This window comes from Etheostoma cragini, chromosome 19, assembly GCF_013103735.1.
Source record: "Etheostoma cragini isolate CJK2018 chromosome 19, CSU_Ecrag_1.0, whole genome shotgun sequence".
In the NCBI taxonomy this organism is placed as follows: Eukaryota; Metazoa; Chordata; class Actinopteri; order Perciformes; family Percidae; genus Etheostoma; species Etheostoma cragini.
In genome coordinates, this window is record NC_048425.1 from 4,103,508 (window position 1) to 4,115,841 (window position 12,334).

The 12,334-nt window shown below is 40.3% G+C and overlaps 1 protein-coding gene across 12 annotated transcripts in view; it reads right to left on the reverse strand.

The window, feature by feature from the left end:
• The window catches only part of si:ch211-200p22.4 (phosphatidylinositol-binding clathrin assembly protein), a 104,410-nt gene that overhangs the window by 51,018 nt on the left and 41,058 nt on the right, over window positions 1–12,334 (reverse strand). For all 12 annotated transcript variants that reach the window (XM_034857107.1, XM_034857116.1, XM_034857112.1 and 9 more), the window contains one exon: window positions 8,876–9,018. In XM_034857107.1, coding sequence (XP_034712998.1) covers window positions 8,876–9,018 — 143 coding nt within the window. The remainder of the gene's footprint in view (window positions 1–8,875; window positions 9,019–12,334) is intronic.

Consider the following 12,334-nt stretch of genomic DNA (forward strand, 5'->3'; position numbering starts at 1 on the left):
AACTACAGTATATACTTGATGGCTACAAACATTATATTATGCTAATAAATGCATGCTAAAGCCAACATGTCCAATGTATATGTCATCTCATCCATGATCAATGTATTAGTCATGGAAACGGGTTTTCCTTTTTAACTTCACATAGAAAAGGCTTTTAGGTTGACAATTGATAACGTAGCGTTAGCTTGGGCAACACTGGCTGAGGTTGTTGGGAGTATTAAATGCAAGCAGCAGGACAGAGCTAACATTAGCATTAACTCTTACAGCATTCACGACCAGCTTCCTCACAAAGGGGAGAAATACAACCCAGTGGATGGGATTCATAATTTGTCTCTCTTCATAATACGTAACCCTACAAACTATTGTAGGCTAGTTATTACTTCCGCCCAAGGTGGTTCTGTTTTCAGCTCTGTTTGTTTGTCTTTCAGCAGGATTACGGAAAAACTACTGACCCATTTTTCATGACAATGGGAAGAAAAGTGTAGCATGGATCAAGAAGAATCCATTACATTCCCCTCTAGTTAATATAGGGATCCTTGTCCTTGGAAGTAATGCTTGGTTACTACGGTTGGCTGGAAGATAGTTATCCCCAGATGCTAACAATCTATTCAATACGATATTACATTTTGGGGTATGTAAAGGCTAAACAAATAAACAACCCTCCAAACTCGTTAAATGCTGAATCAGCCTTACTACAGTGCAATGCACGATACCTCAACATATAAGGAAATCCAAAGCTTGACAGGCCTGGTTGTGGTTGCTACGCTATGACTGGACAATCGCTGTTCTGAGGTGGCGTCAGCAGATATTTCAAAAATCAATAATGGGAAATCAGTAGTGAAGAAAAAAACGTAACAAAATCAGATCCCTGGACAGACGGACGGACCGAGACAGGAAGGCAGACGCAGACGCAGACGCACGCACACACACACGATACTTGGGAGAAAAAAATTATTTGCCTGAAGGAGTATATGTAAGTACGTGGTGAGGTTGTCAGCTCATTGTGTTTTTCATTTTTTGTTGTTATAGCATCTTTGGGGCAGGCGGGCACACACACAAATCTGCCTCGACACTTATCATCTTTATGTTTACCAGACCAGGAGCTAATAGGAAGCATGTGTGTGATGTGTGTGTGCGTGCATTAAGGCTCTTCAGATCATCACAAGTGACCCCTATTAAAGTCAGGGTGACCACACACACACACACACACACACACACACACACACACACACACACACACACACACACACACACACACACACACACACACACACACACACACACACACACACACACACACACACACACACACACACACACACACACACACACACACACACACACACACACACCATCCTCCCCATCCCTGTTCACTTACACACAGTGTTTGAGTCAGCAGATTTTTACAGCCTCTCTTCTTTTAGTCTTTTATTCCCCCTTTTCTTCTCTATTTCCTGAACTGCTTTTCTTCCTTCTCTTGCCCAGTCAAATAACTGTCTTTCACAATATCTTACCCACCCTATCTTTGCTTAAATCTCTGCCTCGGTCTGTGTCCTCGCTTTCCCAGAGGAGGCAGAGGAAGTGTAGTGATGAGAGTGCTTCGCTGACGTCACTGAAACAAAAGGGCTGTTTGCTATCTGGGGCACTGGTGGCGGGTGGGCGAGGTGGGGTTGGGGGTGGAGACTCACACCGTAACTTTACACTGCTGTAAAGATACACAAACGTTGGTGTCTCACACACACACCTTACTGTTCCCTCCCTCCCTGAAAAACACACCGAAGAAAAAGGAAAGCAGCATGTTCTGCTATCATCAGCATTTTCACTGGTGTCCTCGCCAGACCGTCCCTGTCTCCTCTCATGTCCTTAATGACTCTCACACTGTCCTCTCTCTCTCTCTCTCTCTCCCCATCCTACGCTTGCGTTCAGTTTTGATGCACAGAGTCACAGCTCTGTATTCTGATTCCGGGAGCACTTAGGTGCAATCAATCAGACTATAATTTCCCCCGCTGACACTTACAACTACCCAGTACTGAAAAATAAAGGATGATCGGAAGGATGTCCGAGGACTTGACGTCCTTCAAAACAAACTCCCAGAAAAGGATTTCATGGTGTTGTTGTACAGTACCTTGCGGTCTGGCATATCTTTGTGCTGTGACATTCCTTGAAGTCACAGTAAACTGAGGAAAAGCTATGAGGGCTTTTACTGTAAAAAAAAAAAAAGGCAATTCATCATAAAAATAATGTTTAAGCCTGACAGGTTAGAGTTGGAGGTGGTTCCTTTTCTGCTGTGTTCAACTACAAAAAACAAGTTTTCTTAATATTGAAGAATGTTTGAAGAATAAGAATTCATTGTTCACACAGCGAAACACAGTTAGATTAGTCAAAACTGTGACCGTTTTTTTAACTCTAAGCATTACAATAACTAAGATAAGGTATAAAAATCTCATGAACAATTTCAGTTCAGGACAAAACATCAGAATCCACTTCTAATATAAAAGCTGTGCAGTAAACACCAATTTCAAAGATCAGACTGGGTGTACTGAAGAGGCACATTCAGTTTTATTAACGCCCCCAGGGAGGTTATGTATGTTTTTGGCCTGGTTTGTTTGTTTGTTTGTTCGTCAGCAGGACTACAAAAGAAAAAACTGGCCAGATTTCCATGAAACCTGGTGAAATGGTGTACCGGGGCCAAGGAAGATCCCATTACATTTCGGAGCAGTTCTGAATCACAGGTGGATACACACAAATCACTTTTGTTAAAAGGTGCTCTGAGCGATGTCACGTGTGTTTTAGGCTACAACATTTGTTGTCACATACGGCAAACATCTCCTCACTATCCGCGAGCTGGCTGTCCCCAGAACACTTTGTAAAAAAACATCTCACAATCTGCGAACTACCTGTCCCCAGAACATACTGTAAAAAAACATCTCACAATCTGCGAGCTGCCTGTTCCCAGAACATACTGTAAAAAAACTGATTTCTTTACACAGGCTAGGCCTAATTGTATTTATTGTTCTTTTAAAAGTTATCTGCTCTAGTTATGGCTGATACTGGGGCAGGACAATCACAGAAAAGAAGAAAAGATGGAGACAATTACGTGATTTTACATGATTTCAAACCCAGCTCAGGTACGGTACATGTCTTTCATTCAGAAAATAACCTTAGATAGCGTGATGTGGTTGTACGTCAGTAGCAGACATTAAATTACGCCCTTCCATTTAGCGCCCGATTTTTATTTTTTTTCAGTCCGAGTTTACGGCTGCCATTTTCTTTTCCCCTGTACTTGTGTTAAGCGTCCTTGGGTTTCAGGAAATGCGCTAAATGAATGGTGACGCAGTGACAGTGATAACATTGTTACTTGGTTTAGCACACGATACATCCAAAGTTGGCCAAGTTACCGTAAACAACACTTGAAATGCAACAATGCACCTGTAACTTATTCTCTTATGGTAAAAGAATGATTTTCTGTCTGAGAAAAACATTCATCGCAACTATATGACCACTACTACAAAGTCCAAAGTGGCCGCTAGAATCCCACAAACTGAAAGTTACTTACAGCTGCTTTAATGAAAACCAAACCAAAGAAGGCATTGCAGCAAAATAACTCATTACATTAAAAATAACTAAATCAGAATAGGAAAATCAGTGACGAGAAATGCTGAGAAAGCTGGTTTATTTGTCAAAAGACCCATCTGAAGAAGAGCTTTTAGCCTTTCAAAAATCGATTTTTAAAATAACTGACTTCTATATGACCCCTTTCTGCCTCTCACCCGCACTCTCGGGTCTTGTACGATCATTTCGCTACATCTTTCCCCCATTCTCGTAATCCTGCAAGTAAATTAACCTCTCTCTCTTTTTAATCACGTATCCTCACTTCCTCTCTACCTTCATATCACCTTGTTTAGGTCTTGAGTGGTGGAAGCGTTGCACACTTCCAGGAGAGAGACCCAGCCGTCTGAGCTCCCCCTGTCCAGGGATGGAGCTCCCTAGAGGGGAGGGATGGGAGTTCTGAGGCCGGGGTGAGGGGCTGTAAAATGGCTCACCCAGCCATTGTTTGGGGTTTCCTGCTGGATTGTTTTGGTACATATTGGCCTCATCATACAAAGGTTTGAAAGCAGAGGCTAATGCTGATACATAACAACTGAGACAATGGCTAGATAAGGAGTCAGGGCTAAGAGCTCACACCATCCCTGCTTGTGGATTTCAAAATTTAAACTTTATGTATTTGTTACTCTGTAAAGTTTGGTGACTAATTCCGAGGAGTAGACATGATGCGATGCAAACTCCAGATCCTGCAGTGGTGTTTCTTTAAGATGAACTCTTAAAGTGGCTTTTCACCAACACAATAGTGAAATCGTGATCAAAGTTATTGACTGACTCTTGATTGCTTTTAAGATTCAGAGTGTCAATGGGGAGTGAGCCAGGATTGGTTCTTGGCAGGAAGGACAATACTGGAGATGAAGAACTGCATGAGTACCAATACATTACCAGACACAGACACACACAGACAACACACAAAAAGCGCTATTACTCTAATCACGATCCCAGCCCGTTGACAAATATGGCAGCTGAGGCAAAGAAGAGATATTAAAACTTAATTCATCTGCTATTTGCTCTGAATGGTAAATTCCCACATTGGATTTGAAAGCAAGAGCTAAATGTATTACCAGGGACCAGCAGGATAAAACGTATTTTAAATGGCTGCATTTTGCTGACATCTAGACCAACTTACAATGAATAGACTCAATTTGAATATGCTCAGATATTACAGTCTGTTGATCCACAGGCCTTCAGGAAATTCAAAGCGAGCTGTAGTCCATATACCTATTTGAGCTCAAAACTACATGTTTTATAGTTTGGTCATGTGTGATGTGTTTCAAGCTTACATATTTCGCCGTTTTCATTGCCATTGGACTACTAAAATGTTAATAACAATAAATCTACACTTCTAACAGTAATACCATTAATATTATTTATTCATATGCCACAATTGCTCAGCGAGAGGGTACGTATCCCTGTTGTCCTTGGTGAGCTTAGATGACCGCCACTGAATGTCTGTTATGTTATGTATTCATGGAAATTAATATTCAAATTTGGAATGTTGAAGGTAAAAACTAAAGGCTGATACCGATACCAAAACTATGAACAGAATAATAAAAAAAAAACATTCTTTTCAACCTCTAATTCCTTTCTTTAGCTCCTCTTCTTACTCTTTTTATTCCCTCTATATCTCCTTTCATTCTCTACTTAGTATTTACTTTCTCTAGCTCCTTCTCCTATTCTTTCCTTCCTTATTCTCCAATCTTTTTCTTCCGATCTTCTTTTTCTTCCCGTATCTCCTTTGATTCTCCCTTCCCCCTACCTTCAGTTCCTTCTTCCTCCTTTTCTTCTGTACTCATATTCCTTCTCAAATACACAATATATTGTGTTGATGCAAGAATAATAAAAAACAATAACATTTTACTTTTATGTCCAAAAAATATCCATTCATGCAGTTTTTCCTGAGTTTAAGCTGTAATGTTGAAAGCCCCTGAAAGCACAGCAGAGTCCCGAGGAGACTAAAACATTGTCACTGAAGCCCCCGCAAATGAAATTACTTTAGGTTTAGCAGCTTTTTAAAGCAGGGTAAATTGAGAAAATAACTTTTCATGGTGCAGCTTTCATCATATCAGAAGTGAGCCAATATCAGATATGTAAAGTGACACAAATCAGTCGACTATATTAAGGCTTGTATCCATCATAACATCATCACACACTCTGTGGTGGCCCTTAAAATCCAAATTAGGGTAAAAATAAAAAGGCTATTTCTTTTCACACCAAAAGCTGCCTGACTTAATTCGATGTAAGTGCTCTTTACTAGTGGGAGCATTTATTGGACATTGTACAAGGCCATCTTCAGTGTGCCGGCAGAGCTGGAACCAGTCAGCGTGTTGATCTGAAAAGGAATGTACAGTCTATTGACCCCAATTCTGTGGGTCTGTGGTTTCTAATTTTACGGCCAGATTTCTCTCAGATCTGACTATAATGGATGGGACAGCTATGGTGGAGCAGGGACACCTGGCCACTGAGCCTCGGTCAGCACCACCGGCCTGACAGGCCTGATGAATGCAGGCTGATGAGTACACACACTTCCTCTACTACAGCCTGGTGCCTCGCTCTGTGGGGCTAAAGCAAGAATGCAGTGCTGTAATGCACTGCAGGTGGGTTTGAATGGGCTTTTAATGACTGTATATTATATTAGTAGCTTCCACTAAAGAGCAGCATACTGCAAATAGAGGACTTTATTTTCCATGTCGACTGAACTTGAATTATTACTAACTCTAATGCTTTAATATAACTGATGTAGTATGGCTTATTCATTTGAGGAAGAAGATTACCATTCACATTTCATACCCACTGCTCGACTTGTTTTACTTGCTACGGGGCATAGTGAAAACAACACAATGTGATAACAGGTATTAATATGGCTTCGGTTCTAAAGTTGCTGTTATTATAATATCACTTCACAATGGATGGAAGACAATTTAAAAAAAAGGAAAGACAGTAATGTAAAGCTAACACACAAAAAGATTACTCTCTTAACTTAGTTATGGTTGACAAGAATGAGAATGTACCATTACAGAAATAAAGTGGTTGTAAATGATCTCTGCAATCCCTTCTTATGTCATGCAGAAATGAGGGATTAGCATATTGTTCCAATCATTGTTAAGTCACTCTAGCTGAGACATCAACATCAAAACGGTTCAGTCTGACAGCGACAACTCCGGGATAAATCAGCCTACAGCTTGGGAATACCTCTTAACCACTTCCTGCTACTCTGCAGTGACCTACTTAGCATGATTTGGTTATATTTAAAAAAATAAAAATCTTTCTGGGAATTTCCACAGCTTGAGTAAAACGTTTAGCACAGAGTCTTCTGATGACCTGATGTCTCTCTGAACTGTGTGTGAGGTCCTGGCTTGTGTTAGTCAGTTATGCACCTCTACAGCCAACATAAATCTAATTTTGGTCTAATTCTCTACACCTCAAATACTATTTTAGCAGCTGTGCAATCAGCCCGGCTGCTGTTTGGGTGTCAGTGAGTGCGGAGGCTTGTTTCGGACAATGATCTCACACGGGAGCCTTCATCTTTTCAGAGGAAGTTTATATTAACGTAATAAACAAGGAACCAACTAAAGGAAGCGTTGCATAATGTCGAAACAAGTGATTCGGACTAAACAAGGAAGCAATGCTTCCCTATTTTATTTGGAAATTGAAAGGAATGTGCTGCAGGGTGTGTCTGTTTTTGAGTGTTTGACTGCTGAGTGTGTGCTTGTATACGAGAAGGTCTTTGCATGTAAGCTGGGTATTAGCACACAATGTATAGAATATGTATAATGTGCACCCGGCTGCCCATCATAAAACCCACTTTTGGTTACAGGGAATTGCCCAGCTTTACAAAGACGTTTATCAAAAATGGATACAGTCAGCAGAAAATAAGTAAATGCCGCTACAAAGTAAATACCGCTACAATTCAAGCATCAGGTTAGCTTAGAGCAAAGACAGGAAACAGCTAGCCGTGCTCTGTTCAAAGGTAATAAAATCCACCTGCCCAGACCGCTAAAGTTCATTAGAAAATGTGTTATATCTTTTTTGTTTAATTCATACAAAAACAGTAAAAGCAACACTTCACGCCAAGCTAATCAGAAGCTTCTTTGTTGCCATACAGACACCAGAGTGGTATCAATCTTCTCATCTAACACTCGGAAAGAAGGCAAATAAACATATTTCCCTAAATGTTGGAAACGTTTCTTTAAGTTAAGTTACTAGAATTGTGCAGGGGAGGGGAGGGGGGCTGCACAGAAAATAAGGTTGCACTTAATAGATACAAAATGGATTATAGAATGGAATTATATAACAGTATGCATACTGCACATCACACAAAGTGCTACATAATCTAGAGATCAAACATTTGATGGTGTGATTAAAGGAAATATATCACAACAAAGCAAACACACCGTCCTTGGATTATATACCAGGGGAGTAAGCTCCAAATGGCACCAGTCCATCTGAATATGAAAGGGAATTTTTTGTGTTCTACCAGTTGGGTTTTAAAGGAACTGCGTACTGAATTATTAATAGTCTGCATACAAGAGAATTAATGTAAATGCAGGCTACAATAGTTTTTTGAAGAGCAAAATGTTCTCTATTTCCATCTCGTTAGAAATTAATAAAATCCACAAATCTGAATGAATCTCTCCTCTCCCTTTCAAAAGCCGCACTGCCACATATAAATTGAAACATTGTGCTGACTTGATCCTCTTCGTGCAAAATAGTACAACATCTGGTCAAATGAAATCCCAATTAAAAAATACAAAAGTTCTTCCAAACAGCGGAGATTGGTTGAATTTTATTTTCCCAATTATTTCAAGTTTCAAAGTCTGCAATTCCATAGAGGGACTGTGTTATTCTTCCAGCTTTCAAGTATGTTTTTTTTTATTAAGTTAATTAATTTGATTATTCATTTGATTCCATCCTTGTCCCCCATCTCGCCTTCTGCTCATACTGAGCTAATTAATTTCTTCTGTTATTCTGTCATTTTTATTATTCACGCTGTGTGTCCGATGTGTACAATAGCTGCACACGTCGTTTGTATTCCAGTCCCCGTCCCACCTCCCGCACTGTTGGTCCTAATGCTGAAATGAACATGTTTAAATGATCCAAATGTGCATGCATGTTTATATTTATGAACGTGTGGGAGAGACAGACTTGAATATTATTATAACTTGCTAATGTAGCCTCTGTTGACTTCCCTGGAGGGGTTTTCATTTGTGTGAATGTATGTACAATATGTATGTACTGTGTGTGTGTGTGGGTGTGTGTGTACGCCTCCTACCTCGTTGCCGTACATCATGAGGTGGTGGGTGGTGATAAGGGCTTTGAAGACCACCACCCAGCTGGAGTTTGCCGTGCGCTCAAACAGCGTGTCCGCCAGCTGGGGAATGCTCACATTCATCTCATTGGTGCAGTGGATCAGATCTGGCAGGAAGAAAAGAGACACACAAAGAGTTACACAACAGTAGTAATGAGAAAGGTTTTTAAAAAAAAGTTTTGATAACCCCGAGCAACGGAAAATTGCTTTTCACACAGAGACAGAAAAATGCAGATTCACAGACCACGGAATGACGAACACAGCGTACACACTTCAGCGGAATTCTCCCGTGAATATAGTGTGCAGGACAGGTGCTAGCTGAAGGACCTTTTTTTTTATTTTCTTCATTCTTTTCCTCCGCTCTCTGCACCAGCTCCCTCTTTTTTGTTCTCTATTGAGATATATCAGAAGTTCATGAGGCATTTATTTACAAAAAACCTGCAGGAAAATTGAACCTTTGAGCGCAAGAAGGTCAAGTTGCACAACTTGCAGCCTTGGCAACTAGATAAGCAGGAGACACTAAGATGTTTTGATATACAAGAGAAAACAAGGGCAAATACTTTAACTTTTAATTCTTTTATGTCCGTATGGAGGTATGCGCCACAGCCAGCCATTGGATTCTTAAAAGATTATTTAAACTTATACATTTAAAATTATGTATGTATTACTGTATACTTTTACACTTTTCACAAATTCTTTGTAGTGGACCTCACCATATTTGGTCTACTGTTAAAATAATATATACAGTATTTGGTATGGTCTTTGCTAAATAACAATTGTGAAAGTACATTTTCAAATAAAACTATATAAAAACTCAATATGAATGTTACATGTTTGGGTTTTCCTAGTCTTCTATGGTTCTGGAATGTCACACTGGACTTGTTATGATAAGATTTTCTTCTTCTATGGCCACAGGTGCACATACACTCAAATGCTTCCGCACATACAGAAAACATGAACTATATCCACTACTGGTCAAAGGTTTGGGGTCACTTCAAAATTTCCATTGCACTCCATTATAGACAGAATACCAGCTGGGATCAGTTGCATTGCTTTTTTTAACCGAGGCAGCAGTTTTCAGATTACATTATGTGCTTGCATAATTGCGCAAGGATTCTCCAATGTTTTCTCAGTTTTTTAAAAATGATATCAGATAAGTAAACAGGATGTGCCTTTGTAACATTGGATGAATGGTTACTGATGATGGGCAATCAAGATATTGCATTAAAGATCAGCCCCCCACTCATACATTTGTAAGTGAACCAAAGTTTTGACTGGTAGTGTATACATTTTTTAACACTATAGCAATAAACAGGTATGTATGTATGTATGTATGTATGTATATATATATATATATATATATATATAAATATAAATAATGTATAGTGTAGCTAAACCATGGACAAAGATATTCATTCACACAATGAACGCTAACTTCTTTGTTACCATTTGCAGATTCAGAAAATCCCAGATACTGTATGTAGACATTTGCTAGTCTGAGTATTTTACTTTCAACCTAGAGGAGACAGAAGTCCTATTTCTTTTACACAAGAGCTTATCGAGCTGTCGATGCATAAAAACCTCTTTAATTTACCACAAGCCAACTTTATTTGCAAGGGGCTCGATAAGATCTGACCAGATACTAACAGCTTGGCACTGCCTCATCGTTCTCACCACTTTGGTCCAGATCGATTTGAACAGATTCTTGTTCAGGTCCCCAAGCTTATTAAAAAGATGCAGTGTCTTTACTCACAATAGGACGGACACACACACACACACACACAAAAACACACACACACACACACACACACACACCCTCAAGCAGAGACATACATACGGACACACACGGCTAAACCAGATATCAATTTTTGTTGTTTCAATTTCCTGGCGCTTTTAATTCCTTCATCTTTACCTCCAACCTGTCTCTCTCTCTCACTCCATCCACCTCCAATCTCCATCCTTTGTTCTTCACCGTAGGACATTATGAGCTGGCAGCTCACACACACCTGGTAACTACGGAAACAGCTTCTCATTAAACTACTATAGGACTGTAGCACACGTGCACTGATTCAATGAAGCCCATCTTTGCTCACACACACACACACACACACACACACACACACACACACACACACACCTCCATCACTCAGCATGGCCCCTCTCCCACTTCAAAACACAGAACACACCATGTGGTGGACTATTTAGTCAATACAAATGAGTGTCATGTAATACAAAAGGTACATAAGAGCATAATACACCCATTTAGCTGCATTTAGTGCTATGAGTGAAAGCCGAGCAGCGTTTGTTTAGCATTAGCGACTAACAGATTGTATTTGAATTGCAGTTTTCCACTGGGATTTCATGCCTATGGGGAAACGTCCCCGGCTACATGAATGCATCAGCATGTTGAGCAAGTCTTGTCAATACTAGCCTTGCTCTTACGGTCATCTTCACCTTGTCTTTCTGTCTTTTCTGGCTCTCTGTAACATCCCCCCCCCAGTACTCCATTCCCTGCATGATATCATAAATGCTGATTAGATCAAATTCTCATCTTTGAACCGGGAACAGACATTAAGAGCGACTGGTGGCTTTGTTTTCAATCTATCTACTCCATCTCTCTTATTTTATCTGCTGCTACCTTTTTTTTTTCCACCTTCTGTTTAACAGAGCTCATGTTTTTTCCAACAGTGGTGTGAGAAAGAGAAGTAAAAGAAGGACTGATTAGGTCTGTGGGGAACACGCATGCACGAGTGTGTATGTGCATGAGTGATAATGTAAACGGAGTACATGTGCTGACTTAATCGGGCATTAAGGGTGAAAAAGCATTAGATGTCACTGATCCCAGAGCAGAGGGAGAAAAAGGGAAAGCGATTGAGCCGTACTCATGGCACAGAAAAATGGAGGGTAGTGGTAAAGAGAACAGAAAGGGGAACGAGAGAGGAGAATACGAGTCAAGCACAGAGGTAGAAAACGAGAAAACCACGTGTGACCAAGAATAAAGGGAAAGGAGAAAAAGATGAGACATGAGTGTCTCTTCATCCGGACAATTTGCAAGAATCCACACAGCTCAACATGCCTCCTCGCCTCGTTTTATCTTTCCTCTCTCTCTCTCTCGAAATGGTAGGGAGCAGAAACAGGTCAGAGGATGTTTCCCCCCCCCCCCCCCCCCCCCCCCCCCCCCCCCCCAGCTAAACCTGAGCAATCATTCTGACCAAAAATGGAAAATACACATAATGCAGTCATCAACAATCCTTGACTGCAAGGCTCTGATTGACATGTTAAACGCCCTGCGAGCAATTACCAACACAAAGGATGGACAAGGATTCGGACTAGGCCTGCACGATGATGGCCAAAGTGATAATCACGATTATTTTTGATTAATATTGAGATCACAATTAATTATCATGATTATTTGTTGATTTT